This window comes from Rhodamnia argentea, chromosome 1, assembly GCF_020921035.1.
Source record: "Rhodamnia argentea isolate NSW1041297 chromosome 1, ASM2092103v1, whole genome shotgun sequence".
In the NCBI taxonomy this organism is placed as follows: domain Eukaryota; kingdom Viridiplantae; phylum Streptophyta; class Magnoliopsida; order Myrtales; family Myrtaceae; genus Rhodamnia; species Rhodamnia argentea.
The window spans coordinates 16747959-16770160 of NC_063150.1; the positions used below are offsets into that span (position 1 = coordinate 16747959).

Below are 22202 nucleotides of genomic sequence, written 5' to 3' on the forward strand. Positions count from 1 at the left end.
CGGGTCCAACTACTTTTGGTTATTGAGTTCCAACTATTGATTTTTTTTAGCCTTATGTTATGTTGGTTAGCTGAGACTTGTACTTTCGTTATTTGGTTAACCACTTAGACAAAAAAAAAAAAATTTTGATAAGTTAATATCTTAAAAGGTTCGATATAATAGCGCTAAGTTGCATTTTTTTTACCGAAAGTGTTTATTTTATTCTTCTAAAAATATGACAAGCTATTCTAAATCGTTGTCTTAAAACTACCAATTTGTAAAATTTATACCATCGCGATGCACATTCTTGAACAATAGTTGCAGTGCCGTTTTCAATCGATCCTTGTTGTTTAGTTTTTTTTACTTCGTGGGGAAGATTATAAAAAAAAATCGCAAACCTATTGCACTCGTGCCGGTTCAGTTTTAAATCTCCCAATTTAGCGAATTTAGTTGTAAATATTTTAATAATTTGCCAATTGTGTCCTCTTGGTAGGAAATCCTAATGTAACACGGCATGTGTCGAAGTGGGCAATTTACGAAAAATTATATATTTTTTTTTTTTGTTTCTCTTTTCTCTCTTCTCTTTATCTTTTTTTTTCATTATACCAACAAGGCCTCCTCACTAGTGTCCGGCAAGGCTGGGAAGGCCCTTTCGTGGCCCCACAGCCACGGGTAAGGCAACCTTCCCCCAGAGCTGTCACTCGTGATCGGTGAGGCTGCGAAGGCCGTAGGCAAGAGCCTTCGTACCCATGCGAGCGGCCACAAGGACCTCGCCTAGGGCCTTTGCGGCTGGCAAGGGTTACTGGAGACCCTCGATGGCACAATAAAAATAAACAAAAAGAAAAATAAATAATAAGCATTCAAAAGATTACTAACACCTTCAAATTTAAAATAAAAAAAAATATTCATGTCGGTGCTGGTCGTGCCACGTAGGACGATTAGCGTCTACATCTGTGATTATGGTCAATAGGACTCAATTGAAAAATTATCAAAAAATTTAGGACTAAGTTGTCCAATTTTTTTCAAAAAAAATTATAACTGAATGAGCAAAAGTGCAATAGGGTTAAGAATTTTTTTTTGGTAACTTTCCCTACTTTGTGTAGATGAATATTCAAAAGTCAAAACTGATTTTCAATACTTAATTTCAATATTGTAGCTATGCAATTTTTTTTTTTTGTTGGTCAAAAGTTATGCAATTTTAGATGGTGAAAAATACACATTTATCTATTTTCGGCACGAAGCCGAGCTAATTGTCTTGTAAATAGAGAAGCAATCAAAGGGTGGTTTTGTCACCCTTTGATTCGTTAGATGTCCAATGAAATATGCCTAGTGATTATTTTTGCGACAATAGCGTAGTTGGTATGACTAATTCACTTGGAAACCCGCAAAACGGTCTCGTTCACACGGGTCACATAAGCTCCACCCAGAGGCTGCGCTAGCGTGCGGATCTGGTCTCATGCCTACCGGGCGCTTGACGAACGCAGATGGTGGTCGGAGGTTGTGGGGCGGTTCCCGGTGGTGGCGAGTGATAGGGGAATGAAAAAGACCTTGAAGGCCCAAAAAAACTAGGGCCAGACCGGATCGAACCTTCTCAAATTTCCGGCATGAGTAAAACCGAGCTAGTCTTCGGGGTGGATTTTGGGAATTCTCATTCAGGCCGATTCGGTTTTCCGGGCCTAAGATACTCCGGCCACAATTGGCTCGACTCAGCCCAAAAGATTTAGCATTAGAAAAATAATGAATTCAATTTGAATATCAGTAATATGTTATTTAGGGTTAATGCCACAAAAAATTACAAATCGGTGCAGATAAATTTAACCCACACTAATTTTTTACCACAAAAATTTCGAATCGGTATACATGTGATAAGTTCACCCTAAATTAATTTTTTGACTATCAAAAATCTCAAACCGGTACATCCGTGATACATATATCCCAAACTAATCTTTTAACCACCAAAAACCTCAAACTAGTGTATCCGTGACAAATTTACCTTTCGTTAGTGTCCGTTAAATTGGTTAAACATCACAAAAAGCCTCAAATTTATACACCCGTGATAGCAGAGGGTAATATCCCAAACCGGTACACCTATCAACTACCATGTACCCTCCAACTTAGCAATTTGATAGTAAATTCTAAGAGAATCTAATGGAGGGTAAACATGTCACATGTGTAGTTTGTGATTTTTTATGGTAAAAAAATTAATTTGAAAAGTCAAAATCATGTATCGCGTCACCCCGACCAGTTAAATCAACTTTACCACTCTCTTGACAATAAGCAACAGCTTCGAATTGCTATCTCCGAACGACAAAAACACAATTACTTAGCCTATAATATCTATCCATTTCGGAAATTAGGACGCGTTTGTTTGGGAGAAAATTCCATAAAAATAAAAAAAATCCACAAAAATGGTTTTTTTCCTTTAATTGGTGGTATGTGATTGAAAAAGTTTTGTATTGTTTGGATCTCATTTGAAAAATGATCCCAAATCTAGTGACTTCATTTGAGGAAATTTTTTTTTCAATATATATTTTCTTATTTTTTGTTCTTTTTCATTTTCTTCTTTCTCCACCGATTACCAGGCCTTAGCTCTCGCCGGATATGTGACCGGCAAGCTCGAGCCTCATCGGGATCCGGCAAGCTCAAGCCTCACTCTCCTCAGGCGAGCACGAGCTTTCAAATATGACAAGGCTCAACCTCGTGTAGTCGATTGCCAAAAAATATTTTCTCCTCTTTAGATTTGGAATCTACTTTCGTAAATTTATGCACCAATTTTTCGTTGACTAGAGTCATTTTTGACAAACCAAAACGCATGAAGGTTTGGAAAATAAGGGCCTATATAGTAACCATTCTGATTCTCCGATTCTGTTTTTCGGGATAAAAAAAAGATGAGAATCATGTTTGGTAACGTAATCGATTCTGATTCTAATTTTGTTCCCAAAAACATTTTTGGAGCAAAAACAAGAATAAAAAAAAAGTTGGTTTTGGAAAAAAGAATTACTTTTGAGAATCACAAAACAGAATGAAATCTTACATTTCTCACTTTTCCCTCAACCTAAAACGCAATGAGGTCTCATTTTCAAAAAAAAAAAAAAAGATACAAGATAATAAAATTAAAATAAAGAATAAAAAAATTCTAAAAAAAAATTTAGAAAATCCTAAAAATAGAAGAAGCTTAGATTAGGCTAGATTGAACTCATTTTCATAAATTTGTGCCTAGATTGCGTAGATTTTATTCTTTTTTAGGAAAATCATAAACATCTTTGAAATTAAACCCAAAACACATTTCTCTAAGCCTTTAGGGTTTCATTAGGATTTTATGATGCAATTTATCAATGTCATGATTCATCAATTGTGCACTTGATTTTATTGGCTGTGATTTGCCTAGGTTTATGTACTTTAGACGTAGTCTAATTTTAGAAAATTTTGGAAAAAGACAAAAATAACCAGCTTGAACATTTAGTAAGCTCTTGTTCTTAATTTTTGGATGAATTAAGACTGATATTTGATTTCTTAGAACCAAAAACGCACACCAATGCAAGGCAGCATAGTGCATTTTCCTTGCGTAAACGAGGGTGTTGCTCATATCAATTGTCCGCTCCCTCAAAAGAGTTGGATGAAACTTCACAATAAACGGCGAGAATGACTCGTGATAATTCTTGATATTTATTTTTATATTTCAATATGCAATATGTTATATAAGAGAATCAATATGAATTAATCTTCGGTTAATTCGAAATGTAGGATGAAATTTCACAGAGTAATTACATAATTATTTGATTTAAATGACAAAATTTGGGAAGAGCAATTGTTCTCGGGAACATCAATTATGTGCGATTATCAAACGCGTTTCTGTTCCAAGAACAAAAATTTTATGCAATTACCAAATGCATTCTAATTCTCTTAAACTCGTTGAGGGAACAGAATCAAAAAAAGTCATTTTAATCGGAATCACTTTTTCGGATCAGAATAGTTATCATAAAGGCCCTAAATTTTTGAAAAAAACACGTCCACTCAAACAATCGCACCCTTAATTTACATGCATGCATGCCATGATTGAATATGCATAGTCATATATGCGTGCAAGTCCGAGGTCGCATGTGACCCTCAAAGATCTTGGGGATGATATTTTTCAGTTTATTTTTATTGTATAAATTTTGGTCAAACTTGGCTAGGCCAGTCAAACTATTATCAGCTTTATTCGTGGGGATTAAGGGGCATGTGATTTTGCGTGCCTGTGGCGAGCCCGGACGTGGCTGGTTGCATGCCCAAGAAGCAACCCTGCATTATTGGCATTATGGAAATATATCCCAAATAACAAAAAATACATGGAAAAAGAAAAATAAAAAGGAAGAGAGATAAAGAGAGAAAGAGAGTTTACGTTGCTTTTTTCTCAATCTTTGAATTGGTATAAAATTGCTTTTTTTTAATCGCTTTCTTGCTATATAGCAGAGGTATTTGTACGCCGTGGTTAATTTGCCACGTAGGAGAACCCATATGATATTGGCTACATCGAACGCGCGATTCCGATGCCTCCTAATCTTTATAATCATGCAGGTCCCACGTGGGGCAAAGTAAGTATTGAGGGTTCGGATGCATTGGATTCACATGCGACCGGGATCAACAATCTCCATTTTGTGCGACTGCAGTCTATTTTGCATCTAGGATTGAATGCATCAATGATTATCTTCCGTTTTCTAATCCTAGGAGCTAAAATTTATGGTAGAGACGGATTAAATTGTGACAATCTGGGTCTTGACACATATTAATATGTCCGCCATCAAATGGGAAATTACATGACTTGAAAAGGTCAATTTATCTTTTAAACGAAGAGAGTCTCGTCCGTCTTAGAAAAGAAGAAGAAGATAGACATTGTCTTTAGCCTTTACTCTTTACCCTCTTGTGAAAGACGCGCCTGTGGAGTGTTCAAATTAACTGTGCCATTGATTTTCACCCCAATATGTTTAAAAAAAAAAAAAGGCAAAATAAAAAAATAAAAGTTGCAATAAAAAAAAAGTAAAAGTAAAAAAGAAAAAGAACAGTCAATTTGACTTCTTCGATCCCTTCGAGTTCGCACTCTTTTTACCTTCACTTGATCAACGCCCATCAACCTTTTTTTTTTTTTAATCTCTTTTATTTATTTTTTTGAGGAGGGGGGCAGGATTATATCCCCATGCAACATCCCAAGTGGCTCCCATCATGGCAGTTCTTTTTATTTTTTATTTTTTTCCCCCATTTTCACGCCTTTAACTTAAAAATAAAATATATAATAAAATCGCGATTCCCGCTCAAATTACAGTTTTGCCATCGCCATGATCCACCACCATGCGTACATACAAAAAGGTGTTCGGCACCCCTCTCGGCCATCCATCATGATCAAAACTCTCGCGGTACATCAATAAGGACCATTGATTGCGTGGACCAGCTCGGCACGGGCTTACTATTGTTATTATGGCTTTTTTCCGTGCATTGACTTTTCAACCGCGAGATGATCATTCCGGGGCCCTGCCATCCGACGGTCCAGATTCTGGACGAATATCACGTGATGATTTTAGTTGGGCTTTTACAATATTTACTCATTCTGAAAATAAAAAAAAAACCTAAAGGTTATTTTAATTCCAAACCAGTATATCCCGCGGTACATTTGCCAAAAATACATTTTGGTCACGCAAAAAAATTGCAAATTGGTTCCTCCGTGACACATTTATTCAAAACTAAATTTCTGTCTTACAAAAGATCTTAAATGAAAAATCGGTCCTCCTATGACACATGCACCACTACTATATCTCGTCTTACCAAACATCCTAAATGGATACTCCTAACCCAAATATCCTTTGTCAGAATGCGGACGTGTTAACACCAATGGATCGGATTAGTTGCTCTCGTGTCATATATATCTTGCGATCGTCTACCATGTGTGTTAACGCTTTTGCATTTAAATGTGATATTGGATGAGATGCTAATGAAGGTTAGATTTGGCTTATGAGACAAAACTTTGTTTGGGATAAATTTGTCTCAAATATATCGACGAAAATCCATTTGGGACGGGGCACTAGTTTGGAGCTTTTAATGGTATTTACACAAACAAAAATAATCTCATAACTATTGGTTGTCCTCCAATTAAAAAAATTAGCCTTAGCGATAAGTTTACTCGGACTAGCGGTTCCACGGTAGAACAAAGAACGCGAACTTGACCATTCCGAGAAAAAGAGAATTTTGTCACTCAAGATGTCATTCGGGGTGTGTTTTTTTGAGTAAATGAATTTCATGCTAATTAGTGTTCTAGACTTGCAAGTGTTTTTGGTTTGATGAAAATGATCACTTTATGAAAAATCATTTATCTTCAAAGGAAATATACACGTCTAAAGTTAGGCTAATGAATTTCCCGACTCAATGGGGAAATTTTTTTCTTTTTGAAAAATGATTTCTCTTTATAATGAAGTCTATCCCGAAACAAAATGTCCCATCAGTTACCCTCTATTCGCCAATACACTACAGCCCAAACGCTAATAATTTTTCAGTAGGCCAAAAAGCTTGTTGCGCACATCTTTGGAGAAATTAATCACTTGATCACAATCCTCGATTGCGCACAAATCATAAGAGTTAACCACCACCTTGTCCTTGGGTATGTTAGAAGCTTCATATCCCCCAAATCACGAAAACCCATTTAGGGGGGGGAAGGAAAAAGGACAAAAGAAGCTCATTGCTTACAATTTCTCTTGTCTCTCGTGCCTAGGGGGCAAAGGCCTCGGCTAGTGACCATAACGCAATTTTTCATTGGGGGTGGTCCCCCCACGAAACCCACCAAAGAATGGACAAATCCTCAAATTTTCTTCAAACACACGCCACATAGAGGAGAGAGAGAGAGAGAGAGAGGAGAGAGGTTTTGTTGTTGGGGTTTTTTTTCCCACTCAATTGCAGCTTTTTTCCTCACATAAAGAGGAAATTGGGGGGGGGGAGGAAGGTTTTGTAGGGTCGAGAGGGGGTTGGTTGGTTGGTTACCGGAAATTTGGCGGGTCTGGTCGCGCTGATTTGCTTTATCTCAAAGTGACGGACGCACATCTCATGCAAATTCCCCGCAAAACGCAATTGAATTGAGGAGCCTTTTTGGACCGTCTTGACCGCCTGCCCCCCGGCGCTTTTTTTTTTTTTTTTTTAAGACTGCTAATAAAGAATGTCATGAATTTTATTATTAGGAATAATGACATAAGTGGTTCCCAAATTTTGATTCAATATACGGCATGGTTCCTAAACTTTTAATTTGATAAGAATGATCCCCGATCTTTTGCCCGACGTGTAATATGGTCCATGAACTTTTAATTTGATCAAAATGGCCCATGAACTTTGAAAACATGTTCAACTTAATTTTTGAATCATAGGATAATGTTCAATGTAGTTCTTCCACTAATTCAAGTTCAAAGACGATTTTGATACTTTTTTTATAGTTTAAAGACTAAGTTGAACGTATTTCAAAAGTTTGGGGACTATATTGAACAAATTGAAAGTTCATGAGCCATATTGCATATTAGATTAAAGTTCAGAAACCATATTGATCAAATTAAAAGTTCATGGATTACATGACACATTGGGTCAAAATTTAATGACCATTTGTGTCATTTGTCCTTATTATTATTATTATTGTTGCTGCTATCATTATTGCTATTGTTTTGGGAAATCACACAGAAGCCCCATCACATTTTAAGGGTAATACATGTTTGCCCTTTGATTGTCGATTGTTGCACAATAACAATCATACAATTTTTTTTATTTTGTTACGGTCATTGACCCTCCAATATTTTATACTTTGATAGCACGTGACTTTTAAGGGGTAAAAGTATTTTTTTCATTTCATTTTTTCAAGGGCATCTTTTATTTTCCTTTGATTGCTGTTAAAATTTGAAAAGTGATGAGAGAAACTAGATCCACCAAAGGATAGTTATTAATTATCAATATTAAAGAATAATTTTCTTATGATTTGATAAATGTAGCCAATTTCATAGAACTAAGTACGAAAAATTTAAGGAACAGGACAAAGACAAATATAAGACTTCAGTAAGAAAAGGTCAAATGATAAAAATTGGTTGCTATGTATATACAAAGGTTTATTTATTGTAAGAACTAGTTGATTCCTCAGCACATGAAAGAAAATAATTAACCGAAATCTAAGGTGATAATTTTAAATTATTGATCAATCACTTTGAAAGATTAATTATCCACTTAAAAATATATAATTAATATTCAATTTGTAATTAGACCTTTTTAGTTATCAATGCCTTTCTTCCTTTTTTACTTAATCGTGTTTCTTTTTATTGGTTCAATAAATATATCCATCAAATTCTTAATTCTTAATGTCACTACCGGTATTTATTTTGTTCATATAAGTTTTTTTTTTTCATTTGTTTACAAAAATCACAAATAAAAGAGAGATTTCCTTTTATAAAAAGAAAAGAGACATAAAAGTATGCTTTTATCCCTTAAAAGTCATATGCATTGTATCCTGCTGATGAAAAATATAACGGAGGTCTTGTGTTGACAATCGCGACGAAATGAAAGTTCATGATGATGATGCATAACACTTGAATCTGACCAATTTATTCTTTGATATTATGACGATTTGCTAATTTAATTCTTTTGGTTAATTTCGATCGAAAATCGCTGACACATACTACGTTGATGTTGATGATTATATTTTTAATTTTGCGTTTTTTTGTTTCCTTGCTTGCCCTGTTGCCCGCACGTGGATGAACCCGGTTTCCCACATTGGGGATGTGATGTCGACTCCAGAAACTCCTTCGATTTGGCGGCGCGGCCACATGAAGTGGAGCATGTCTGTCTTTTCCACGGAATCACGCAACCTAATTTTGCGTGAATTATTGAGTGGGCATAGGCTGGATTATTTTCACATGGGGTTATAAGCGACATGCATTTTGTGTTTGCGTGAAAATGATTGAATGTGATGAGTTAAAAGTGAATTATTTGGGCCTATTCCCTGCAAAAACCTAAGCTAGATCGACCCATATGCCATCCATTTTTTTTACCCACTCTAACATTGACATTACATTGTGGGGTTGACTACAACAAGACAATCTTAAAAGGTCGTTCACCAAACAATTATTTGATTGGACGAATGAATTTGGTGGACACGCGTGGCATAACAAATCGAGGGCCGCCCCCATCTCGGCAACAGCGGGTGCTGTTACATTCCACTGAACCAACGAACGCATGCAACGTGGCGAAGTGGGCCGTCATCTTGTCAAGCATTTTGAAATTTTACACGCTTACCCTCGGGTTCGAGAATTTGTTCCAATCGTCTAAACTCCAATTGAAATGTTTATTAGAGTAGTATTACATAATCACATGTTGATTAGTAATGTTTAGATAGAATCAAGTTGTAGACATGATAATATAGTGTAAATGAACTGTGTTGTTTAGAATGATCTATGTAGCTAAAAATCAAACCTCGAGAACACAAGACATTGGCATGTTGGGGAATTGACATTGCATTTGTTATTACTGCGCAGGTCGCATTGGAATGAAATTAAACTTGATTCACCAATGGTTATTTGAGGAAAGAAAATTTATGGTCTCTTGGATCGGTCTTGTCTTTTAAGAGAGAGGATGATACATGTGACGGAAATCTCACCCTAATATTTCGTGGCAAAATTCCTCTACGAGCTCCTCTTACGATGATTGAAATCTTTGCTGAGTTTTTATTTTTAGGGTTTAGGGTTTTAGGTTCATCCCCAATCGATTGAGTAAACTCAAACAGAATCCACCTAAAGATATCTCGTTGTGGTGGAATGGTTGGTCTCGTCCGGTTCAGCAGCATCATCATGCTAGTGAGGGGGAAGTTGCAAGTGTTTGGTAGCTACCAAATTTCCCATTTATAGGTTTAGTTTTGTAGAGACTGCCTCGATTGGAATGGCCCTTGGAGATTAGGTTTTGGTTCCGATATGGCGGCCTCATCTGGCTTTTCCCTCGTGTCGTCGTTGTCGATCGACCGACTTAATTACCGACTCGATTAGGGATATTGATATATCATTACGCTAGGTTGACTTTGCTCCTTTTTTTGTTTTTATATACAAAAAGATAAACAAGACACGACATGACACTAAACAGTCGATGACTTTGGATCGAGCCACCATGCGTCAAATTCCTGCGGGGTACTTGCTTCGTGTGTTGGGTCTCACGAAGGGTGATTCGACTCATGCGCATAAGCAAGTTCCGCCCGAGTTTTTTTTCTTTTTCATAAAAAAAAGTCGATTGAATTTAGTAAAGTCTAGATTTTAATTTCTCATTACACTCCTCCTATGCATCCAATCAAACTATAATAAATCAGTAATTTGATGGTAAAATTTAATGAAAACTAACGGATAGAAAAATTGTCACAAGTGTACTAGTTTGGGGCAAATTCATCAAAGGTGTACCAATTTAGGGTTTTTGGTGGTCAAAAAAATAGTTTAGAGTAAATTTATCACGAGATGTACAGTTTGGATTTTTTATGGTAAAAAAAATAGTTTAGGGTAGATTTATCACCAGTGTACTTGTTTGAAATTTTTCATGATATTAACCCAAAAGAAATAAAAGAAAAAGAAAAATAAGAAAAAAAGGAATAAAAATAATTAAAAGGAGTGGACAAAGGAGAATGTGCTTGGTTTGGGTAAAAGAAAGATGAGGAAAAATGACTTTCTCTCTTCAAAAAAAGAAAATCATTTTCACCATATTTGAAGGTATTTTTTCCATTGATGCAAAATATTTTTCTTGACTAGTTTATTTTCATGAACCACGTGTCGAAGAATCTGAAAAAATATCTTCCTGAAAGTTATTTTTTTTATAAAACAGACTCCATGGCCTTTTTTTTTTTAAAAAAAAATCGGTTTACTAAACAAGTTTCATGAGCATCCATAAATGCCATTTGAAGTTAATTTTTTAACACCTGGAGTGACTCAAAATTGATAGGAGAGAGGGGGGGTCCATCACAGCCGACGACCGCCACAGTTGCAACCTTAATCTCTATTAATCGTGGCGAGAATGTTTGTTCAAGCTCGAGTCGTGGACGCCATGACAATTCGAGCTTGTGGTCACGGCTGCTTGATTTATGTTTGTTAATTAAACAGGCGAGAACATTGTTAAATAACATTTGGAGTTAATTAACAATTAGAGTGGCTCAAATTTGAGAAGAGAGAGAGAGAGAGAGAGAGAGAAAGTCAACGCCCATTTAATGATGTGAGGATAACTAGCCTAGGAAAAATGACGTTTGCAGGCAAATAGAATTAGACTCCATCGAACGTTGACCTTGGCACATCATGTGTCCATGTTAAGTTAGCCGGCCAATTTACTAGTGCTATTAATTATGGAAAAAGGTGAAAAAAAAAAAAACGAGACAAAAGTGGAACGAACAGGTTGATGCAACAACGGGACCCCCACTCTTTTCAGGAGACAAAACTCATTAGTTACTCCAGCTGCGCCCATGTTCGTTCGATAGGAACGAAATTATGACAATTAGTTGAAGACTCATCTAATTTTTTACTTTAAATTTCGGCAAATTCATTAATCTGGAAAATTTTTGGGTTATGCCAAAGTAAGATCTTTTATTTAAGTCGCACTTATACAGCGCAATTGTGATTTGCTAATGTACTCTTCCGGATGGTGAAAGGGTCTTTTTGATCAAACGAGACGGTTTTGTCATTTCTTCCGGCAAAGGTAAGCAGAACACAATGTTCGTGTAGATCGTGCTATTTGGAGACTAGGAAGGCTCGCAGAGCAAGCGGTGATGCCGTCGCGAGACATCCGATGCTGTTTCGTGAAAAGTACCCTTGAAAGATGACTTTATAATTAAGAGTTCGCAATTTCCATTTGGATTGATCCTTAACCGTCTCGTATGAAGGCCCAATAAATTTACTGCTTAAGTATGACTTTGGTCGGGGGTAATGGCTAATTTTTTTTTTTTTTTTTTTTTTTGGGGGGCGTGGGGTTGGTAGGAGCCTGGTGACAGCTAAGCAAGTGGGTCCCAGTCTCCGCCAATCATCAATCAAAGAAGCGCAATCGCCGACCGCTCATGCGGATCAAGAGTCTGATGTGCACACTGGCTGGCTGGCTGGCTGGCTTTGTTGGTCACCGGCGCACCGCTCATTAAGGAAGCACAGACACGCACCAAAGCTTTTTCGAACTCCTCTTCTTTCTGGCATCCACTTTCATCCCTTTTTTTTTATATATATTTTTTTAAAAATTATTTTAGTTTTTGCTTTTTCTAATATTCTATTTATTTTCTTAGTTTTCTGCAAAAATACTTCTCAAGCAGAATGCATGTCCGCGGAGTGATTGATGGACATTCTCTTTTGGGATTCCCATTTTGGTCGGTCAATAATTAGATCGTCACACTCACGACTAGATATATTGAGCACACACAGTGAGCTGCTCTTATCCTAACAAGCCCCGACACTTTCTAGAAGTTTCGATATCGTGTCCGACATTCTTCGACATGCGATCAACACGGGATCGGCGTTCAAGAGATACTAGCGACACACGAGTCCAACATTTCGACACGTCATTTTGACACTCACGGGATCAATTTTAAACATTTTCATTAAATTAAGATTTAAAATGTAAATTTATAAATATATATATACATACATACATGCTTAAATCATATACCCAGGCACCTCAATATTACTATACCCGGCCAAATTGAAAAAACCTAATCGTGAATTCCAAACAGAAGAATAATAATAAGAAACTCATAGTTTGTACTTTTCTAAGTACATGATAAACACGACGTGTCTCAACGTGCTATAATTCTCTATTTTTTTTTAAGAAATAACGTGTCGGCGTATCTTGTCGTGTCGCATGTCGGTTCTACTTAGCTCTTATCCTTATTTATTTATTTAAAGGTAATAAATTTTAAACGACAAGGTGCTTTTAAAATTTAGATTATTGAGTACTCCCTTTTATTTGATTACAAAATTTTGTAAAAGCCTAAGATGTTCAATACGCAATATCAATTGTTTAGTAACCATACATGATTCAAACTGTTCACGGAAGGAATTACATTTGTGCCGGCACTTTGGCAATGAAAGGAAAAGAGCAAAGATCAGCATTAACCCCTAATGTAAAGAGCGCGGGTAGAAAAATAATTTGAACGATGCACTTCGCTAATTGTAGAAATATATTCTTCGTTTCGTGATTTTTTTTTCTTTTGAAATAATGTGCCTTTCGAGTTAATCTTCGAATGGATTTTTCGATTACCATGTATGGAAGATTTTTCTTCTTTCGTCCTCGAAGCACCGAGCTTGACACGAGCCAGGACTTCCAAAAATTTAATATACGATGTGTCTCGGTTGTGTCACATGATAACGGTACAAAATAAGTCAAGTATGATCGAATGCAAGATTTTTAAAAGTTCAAAACCACCGTTAATTATGATGCGATATTTATAAGTTATCGTATCGAGATTTCGATTGGTTGATCACATCTAATATGGGATTCGATCGATATTTAAAATACTTTATGTTATAATTTTTAGCTCGAGAAATTTTTTTTTTTGGCTAAACGCTCGATCAATGTAACATCGTCGAATCGAAATACCACTCAACCTATGACATAAAAAGGCAATGAAGCTCCAATCAAATAATTTTGCAGTCGTTATCGTAAAAAAAAAAAAAAAGACAAGGGAAATAATGGAAAAGACGTGTGTCGGGGGGGTACCACGTGGTACGCACGTGCGTACGGTCAATTCGCTTTTGGGCCCGACCAACCACCCTAACGGTACGGTATCTTCTCACCTCAAAAAGGTCTCCTTATCCACGAATCACGCACAGAGACGAGGGAGGGGAGTAAAATTACGGATTTGTCCCTATGGAAAATGCATTGACCTTACAATCCCAATTTTCTAGCTATTCAAGTAAGTGCAATTTCGACCAAACTAATAATAATAAAAATAATAATAATAATAATAATAATAAGTGCAATTCTTCTGACCAAAAAAATAAAAAATAAATAAGCATAATTCTAAATATACAAAAAATATTAGTAAACTTCGATACAATAAGTGATGTTCCGACCAAAATGTTATATGTATATCATTTGTCATGCGAATAAGTAAAATTTTAGATCTAATGCCAAATCAGACGTTCATGGCATAGTCCTATATGATTTTTTCAAAATGTTATATGTAGGTCGGTCTTTACTTTACTTGCGTAGACTTCTTAGCTCATACCCCTCACTTTAGCAATTATATTCCTGTTATACTTACAATATTCCCATTTTTTCGTCATTAATGGTTTTTTCCTCAATATCCCTTTGTTCAAGTAAATTTTCTTGACCTTTTTGGTTTTGAGGAACACAAAATCTGAGTTTTGCATAAGCTCGTTTTTTGATCAACATGGATATTCAGTTGAACTGGCCGGTCCGGTTCGGTCCAATCCGAAAACGGACAATCAATGTTACACCGACACAATACAGCAACACGTGAGTTCTCAAAAAATAAAGAATTTCGACATGTTGAGACACGTTGTATATTATATATTTTTATATATACATGATAAATTATCATTTTTACGAATTCAATAACAATAATATCATGACAAAGAGCACAAATAAGAAAAATTCATGTAAGGCTAAAGAGCAACATTTCATGAAAACTTATATGATATCGGCACGCCAGATGGGTTAAGGCTTGATAAATGAATGCAACAACTTAAGATAAAGTAGAGTCTTCAAGGCCCGGCCCAGTATCAATGTGGGTTTGCAGAAAAGATAAAACTTTTTTGGAGTCCACTAAAGAAAGAAGTTCTTCTCTGGCATTCGCGGCCAGAGCTTTGCCAAAAACACCATGCCATCTTTTCTTAGCCCTAAATCGAAAGCAAGATTCATTCAAACCGCGACGAGCAAAGAACAAAGCCCAACTGGAAGAGTGTCCGTGACCGAGTGTCCGGCCATGTCCGGCGCGTGTCCGACACCGATACGTGTCCGATTGAAGAGTGTCCGTGACAACAACCTTTGCATTGCCTGCCCAAGGAAAGTTCGTCACTTGGGCGCGTTGTTCTAGCCCCCACAAGGCCACAAAGAACAAAGCCCAACTGGAAGCCCAAAAGATTTCCTCTTGCGCAGGATCTGATTGACGGTTTCGTTCAAACGCGTGCTCTCTCCCAAGTCATTGCCAAGCCTTATCACCAACGTTGGACTGTTGTTGGCTTTGGGACGGTCACGAGCACAGAGCCTCCCAAATGTCGCGGCTTTAGCGATCCCGCCCCCAAGAGAGTTCACTCTTGCTCTTCTCCAGGTACCCTCTGTTCCTTTCTGCGACTGGAAGAACATTCACGCTGAAGTCGGGATATGAAGTTTAGACTGTGAACTCGAGCTGAATGACTGCCATTCTGTTGACGTGAATTTGGTAGAATGCTAGTGCAGAGGGCTAGACTTGCTCTTTCTTCCGGATGGGGAGATTTTGCGGCATGCAAATGACGTGTTTGTTTAAATGGTTATGTGAACTCTGGATGTTGCTTTTTTAGCGGGCAGTCAGAGGAATTACACAGGGATCTTCAAATTTGTTTCACCACCTTATGTTTAATGGATTTATTTTGTTTTTTTTATAACCCTATAGCATCAAACTATTAAGCTCCATTTTCCCGTTTGTTTTAGCTTCTCTTTGAATTAACATTGAACAGTTTCCCTTGATTCTTAAAGATGAACCAAACAATAGAACGAAAAATTATTTTAAGGAATTTGATTTCTTGGAATTGGATTCCCTTTCTTGATTCCATGACCATGAATGGAACATGGCCTCAATGGTGTTGTTACTGGTAATTGTACAGTCCCAGTGCACTGTCACGTGTATAGCTTATGGTGAATCTCTGGTTTGATGCTATGGCATGGACTTTTTGAATGAAAAATATGAACTCTGTGGCTTAGTTGGCAGATTCTCTTCAATGTGGGAAATCTTTTAACTCTTGGAATAGATCTTAAGTAAAGATAGTGGCGAAAGGCAATTAACTGCAGTAGTGTTTGGATTCTGGACCATATAATTGGTTAATTTGTGACCGATGATTGCGTGCTTTTTAACTTGTAATCTATCTGAAATATCTACAACCCAATTGCTTGCATGGGGTTGGGATGAATGGGATTACTGTTGACTTGATGGAACTACACTTTGTTACTGCCTACATGCTTTATTGAGCATCTATAGCAGCTCGGTTGTTTTTGACAAGTTGGCTTCTCCTTTGTTTGACATCATGGCAGTTCAGGGATCTCATTTGGTTGATTTGATCACGCCAGTTATCATTCTGCTGGTCTATTCTCCCATTTGACATTCCTTCAATCGTAATATACCGGTTTGAAAGTTTGAAACTGTGTCCACATGATATAACTTTGTGGGGTGTGGGGTTTGCAAATTAGTCGGAGGTTGGCTTTTGGAGTATTTGATACCCATTAGTATCGAGTTTTCTGTTTTCTTTTCTCTCTCTCTCTTTTTTTTTTGGTGGGGTTGGGGGGGGGGGGGGTTGTTTAGGTTGTGGACTCATTCAAGTTGTTGATTTTGCTGACTGTAGTAAACATGCTTCAATTTTCTTGCAGGCGTGGCTCTTTGGCAGCTCAACGGCGTGACATCTATCCGTCAGTATGGCTTCGTTATTATGCAGAGGGATCCTGACGTATCCTCCATTGCTGAATTATGCTGCACTCTTGAGAAGAAAAAGTCACGTATTCTACTGCACAATGAGCACTACAGAAGCTCAAACAGCAACACAAGGAAGCCAGTCGACCCAAATCAAGATCTCCCCACACAGAAAGAAGAAAGGACTTGATGATGTACTAAAAGACTATGAAGCAATAATTGGCATAGAGACTCATGTACAGCTCTCAACGCTAACCAAGGCCTTCTGCAGTTGCCCTTACAATTACGGATCTCAACCGAACACCAATATCTGCCCTGTATGCATGGGTTTGCCTGGTGCATTGCCAGTTGTGAACTCAAAGGTTATTGAATGTGCCGTGAAATTGGGTCTTGCTCTCAATTGCAAGTTGAACTTAAAATCAAAGTTTGACAGGAAGCAGTACTTCTATCCAGATCTCCCGAAAGGTTATCAAATATCCCAGTTTGATGTCCCGATTGCTTATGGTGGTCACATAGATCTGGATCTCCCAGTGGAATTTGGTGGTGGACATAGGAGGTTTGGCATAACTAGGGTTCATATGGAAGAGGATGCAGGAAAGCTACTTCACTCTGGAAATGGGAGTTATTCTCAGGAAATTACCTAACTCTTTTTGTACTTTTTAACTGTAAGCCTTGCAGTTTCCGTAATTCTGAGTACCTCTTCTCCCAAAATCCGTCTAGCCAAGTTTTTATCATGCCCGTTAGATTCAATTACTTAAGTCATGGTTCATAAATTTGGTTTATTTTCAAGCGGAGAACATTTTGACCCCCCTTTGGTTGGCAATATGTTGATAATTGTTTTGTAACTCATTATGCATAGTATTCTACTCAGATGCAGCTATTTTGTTGCCCAGGGCTATTTGTTCTTCTGGATTTGGTTTGATGAGTGGGTGGTATTTATGCTAACTGATATTGGTCTATCATGCAGGTTGATTTGAACAGAGCAGGAGTACCATTGCTTGAAATCGTCTCTGAGCCTGACATGCGAAATGGTATTGAGGCGGCAGAGTATGCTGCAGAAGTACAGAGGTTGGTTCGGTATCTTGGTGTCAGTAATGGAAATATGCAAGAAGGTTCACTGCGTTGCGACGTTAACATTTCTATTCGGCCTATTGGGCAAGTGAAATTTGGCACAAAGGTAAGAATATTCTTTCGTATCTGTAATTTTGTGACTCATTATCCGTCAATTCGAGTACAAGATTATTTGTACCCATTTAAACTTCTGAATTCGTACATTTTATATTATTATTACGTTTTCAGAGTTGCGTATATGACTAGCCTATCCTTGGCATTTGGTGCAATGTTCCCTTTCAAGATATGATTTTTCAATGTGACTGTCCTATAATATGTGATAGGTGGATGAGAAGTATGCTTAGGTTATTTTTCTGTGGGTGAGCCGATAATATAAATATTTCTGAAGCGTCTTAAGTAATAGAAAAGGAAGTGATTTTGTTGTGCTACTTCCCTGTTAAGAGCACTTTCAACTTTTTTCTTCTTTTCCTGCTGTTGGTTTGGCGTAATTATAAAGTGGATACATTGGAGCCTAAGAGAGCAATTTACATTCTAAATTGACAATCGAATGTTAAAGTCTTGCTCCAGATCACTCAAAATCCCATGGTGATTTTGATGGCAGCAGCTCTTCTTGTTATTCCTAATGCAGGTGTTAAAAGAACCAAAAAAGTAAAGGCTGGTATTATACCTGTTGCAATCAATGAGCTAGAAAAATACTATCAGACATCATCTGTTCAGCTGCTATCCCTGCTCGTGTATCTTTTCCCTTGTTATTCTCATGCTTGATCTGCTTATGATGTAGTGATCAGGAATAGAGCATTAAATAGCAGGATTGAGGTAGCCTTTTCTTAGGTAAATGCATACAATTCATTGCTAAAGTGGTTTTTGATGTTCTTTTTTTTTTTTTGGCAGGTCGAGATAAAGAATCTGAATTCCTTTTCTTCAGTGAATAGGGCCATTGACTTTGAGATTGCAAGGCAGGCTCTTCTCCTAAGCGAAGGTCAGGATGATCAGATTGTGCAGGAAACTCGTCTTTGGGAAGAAGGCTCTCAGGTTCACCATTACGTTCTTTCATTTACAAGCTGACAATTCAGTATGTGCACTCAACATTATTCATTTTAATCCTTCATATCCTGTACTTATTTCTTGGGCTTTGTCTAGAAAACAGTTACAATGAGGAAAAAAGAAGGACTTTCAGATTACCGATACTTTCCAGAGCCAGACTTGCCTGGGGTTACTCTTACTAAAGAATATGTTGATAGCATTCGTAATTCTTTGCCCGAACTACCAGAAATGAAACGCAGAAGGTATGAAGAACTGGGACTCAGCATGCAAGATGTTCTTTTCCTTGCGAACGATGTGAATGTAAGTTCTGCAGTCATGAAGGACTTTAGTTATCGTGGCATCTTTTAAAGCAATTCTTTCCTAAAGCTGGACACCTCCTGGGAGCTGCCTAAGGCAAAATTATACCAGTGTAGAAAGAATGAAATGGAAGCCAGTGGCCAAGGAAGGAACGTTTTTGGCATATCAAACTGACTTAATAAAGGGAAAAAACCAAATTGGAGGATGTAAGTTCTATTCATCATTGGTTACTAAGACTCCACTTAGCGTTAATGAACAAAATTTCTCGGATGTGACTTCCCAATAAAATTTTGTTCAAATCTTTTACCTGTATTTCATTTTTCTATACTGAAGGCCAATACTTGCTGAAACATATTAAGGATAGAGCACACATTGGTTGCTGAACCTTGAATCATAGTCTCTGCATGCACTGTGTTTGCTTTTATATTTCGTATTCAAGGTTTGACCACTGGTTACTGACCTTGAGGCATACTAGTGTTTGCTGGTCTACACTCGCTCCTACAATGAAGAGGATGGTAGAGTCACCTGACATTTGTTTTGCCTTTTCACTGGTGAAGGTAGCTGAGTTTTTTGATGAAACTATTGCAAAGGGTGCTGATGTGAAGCTGGCAGCCAACTGGATAATGGGCGATATTGTGGCCTATTTGAAAAACGAAAAGTTGTCCATTGACGAGATTAAACTTACGCCTCAAGAGTTGGCAGAGCTGATAGCATCTATTAAAGGAGGGACTATTAGTGGGAAGATAGGAAAAGAGGTGAAACATGTTCTCAAACATATGCATTCCAATTCTTGGTAACATTTATTGACTAATTTCGTTGATAGTTATTGGGTTCTGGGACTTGTGCTTCTGCAACTTGTTGCGTCAATAGATCGGTGTCTTTTGTCAGATATATGGGGCTCTTGCTACAATTGTGGTTGGATCTTTCTACACTAACGCAATCATGATTTGTCTTGTTATATTTAAATATTAAATTTGGGGATCTGTGGGAGGGGAATTTTCTATTTTTCTGTGACTATGAGTAACATTTTTGTTTGTGAATGTTACGTTAGCATTTGTTGGACAAATCAGTCTTCTGACTATTAAAGGTTCTTTGTCTTTCCTGATTATTGGAAAGGTTGGGCTGTTAGAAAGTTTTTCTTGTACAAAAGATCTCAATGTTGCTATTATCATTCATTTTGCTGCAGATATTGTTTGAGCTAGTGGCTAAAGGTGGAACAGTGAAGGGAATGATTGAAGAAAAGGACCTGGTCCAGGCAAGTTCTTTTCTCTACTGTTCAGATCTTGGGTGGATGTGGGGTGCAGGCAGGCATGTGTAGTTGTCAATACATGCGTGTGCTTCACTGTGTGTGTGTGTAGTACACATATAGCTGTATATTCTATGGGTTTATGTGGTGAATTCGGTGGAGAGATCAACCAGTCTTGTCAATAGTTTTGCCACTGTGTTTCCTTGAATCCGTATCCAGAGTTTTGCATGTCTTGGAATTGAACAATTTGTGACATTTACTCCAGCTGGAATTCTCTGTGCAATATGATTTGGATGAGTTAATTTAGTTTACAGTTGATAGCATTTGTGGTTCATACCCTGCCGCTCTTCTATTTTGGGCCATTTTTGGACTTTGATAATCTGCAAAAAATTCATTCTCTGTAAGAACTAAGCATCAGTGTAAAATGTAAATCCTAGAATGTATCTTCGATGGCTTTTAAAAGTATTTAGTGCTCCCTGAGGGACAACATTGTGTTGTTGCATTGGAGCCTTCTCAATTGTCCAAGAATGGGCTGGGCTGCTTTTTTTTTCTTTTTTTTTTTTTAAACTTCAGGCCGGCGCCGGGGAAAACCCCGGGAAACAACCCTAGCCACCACACACCCCCCCGATTTCATCATACAAAATTTGCGAGTTCTACCTGGGTTTTTTATTTTTCATATAAAAATTTACTAGTTTCTGAAACTTCTTTCTGGTGTATCGTGTATCACACGTAATATTTAACTTTTTCTGCTAAGCAATAGTCCTGTTCACTAGGAGGTTCATCACAACCCATCCGTTGCCATATTGAGATGATTGTCGTCGGATAGAGTTCTTCATGAATCTATTACCAGAACTGCTCATCTCCAAATATTTTGTGTTGGAGTTGGTGTCATTATCCCCTCGGATGTTTTACTCATAGTGTAAAGTATCAGATCGCTGATCCAGCTGAGATTGAGAAGATGGTGGACAAAGTGCTTTTAGATAACCCCAAGCAATTGGAACAGTATCGTGGAGGCAAAACTAAGCTTCAAGGCTATTTTGCTGGCCAGGTATAAGAACGTTCGCTACCCAGGAAAAGTAGCTTGGCTGTCGTGTTTTGTCCAATTTGCTACTTCAGTTGAAGTTCTCGTTTTCAATGGATGGGAAGAAATTCTGACAAGCTTCCCATGTGCAGGTGATGAAAGCGTCAAAGGGCAAAGCGAACCCAGGACTCCTAAACAAGATTCTTCTCAAAAAATTAAATGCAAAGAGCTGATGACTTCATTGAGTTGGTATCTATGTTGTTCTCCCCACTCGGGATGATGGGTCTTGGGAGACAATTCTCATTGGCTGTGGATTGTGTTGTGCGAGGCGTATCACTTTATATGTTGAGGAAGATTACTTATATTTGGGCTGCAATAGTAGTCTGCAAACTTCTCAAGTCATAGATGTCTCATCAACGCAGTGTGTATGCCATTTAAGAGGATGGAAGGCCGGAGGTACTGCCTCTCTCTCTCTCTCTCTCTCTCGAGCTCTCGAGCTCTGTTTTAATGGCTACTTCTTTTGGTGGTAGCGTATAGAGGATTGAATAACGTCAAATGTGAAAGTTGACTACAAAATTCTAAGAAAAAAAAGAAGAATTGACTACAATACTTACTCTTTGTACATCTATTTTTCTATAGTCTTTTCAATAGAACCTTTTGGTTGACAGATTTATTTGGGAGATTTTCCATTTTGTGCATTGATTTCTTGTTTGAACAATGTCTGTTCTTTCTCCCGTATACTATGACATTTTTTGGTTGTCCCCCGGCACTTCAAGTTTAGTGTGCAGCAGCATGTTAATTTGTAATCTGAAGTGGCTTGTCTTCTGCAACAAACATGGAAATCATTGCTGCATTAAGCAAATCCACGTATATACGTAGGTTGGCATGTTGCGTGTGTTAATTGCGTTGTGCCAAAAGAGTGTGCAACACGAATG

General features: G+C 37.5%; 1 protein-coding gene across 2 annotated transcripts; it reads left to right on the forward strand.

The window, feature by feature from the left end:
- Positions 1 to 15041: 15041 nt before the first annotated feature.
- Positions 15042 to 21835, forward strand: LOC115731870 (glutamyl-tRNA(Gln) amidotransferase subunit B, chloroplastic/mitochondrial). 2 transcript variants are annotated; one of them, XM_048271631.1, is made up of 9 exons: positions 15042 to 15259; positions 16549 to 17220; positions 17556 to 17765; positions 18551 to 18691; positions 18800 to 19003; positions 19558 to 19755; positions 20187 to 20255; positions 21178 to 21294; positions 21420 to 21835. In XM_048271631.1, the coding sequence occupies exons 2-9, from the start codon at positions 16594 to 16596 to the stop codon at positions 21498 to 21500; spliced, it is 1647 nt and encodes a 548-aa protein (XP_048127588.1). In that variant the 5' UTR covers positions 15042 to 15259; positions 16549 to 16593; the 3' UTR covers positions 21501 to 21835. The 2 variants fall into 2 exon arrangements, with proteins under 2 accessions (XP_048127588.1, XP_048127590.1); XM_048271633.1 differs by lacking the exon at positions 15042 to 15259 and adding an exon at positions 16354 to 16377.
- The last annotated feature ends 367 nt before the right edge of the window (positions 21836 to 22202 follow it).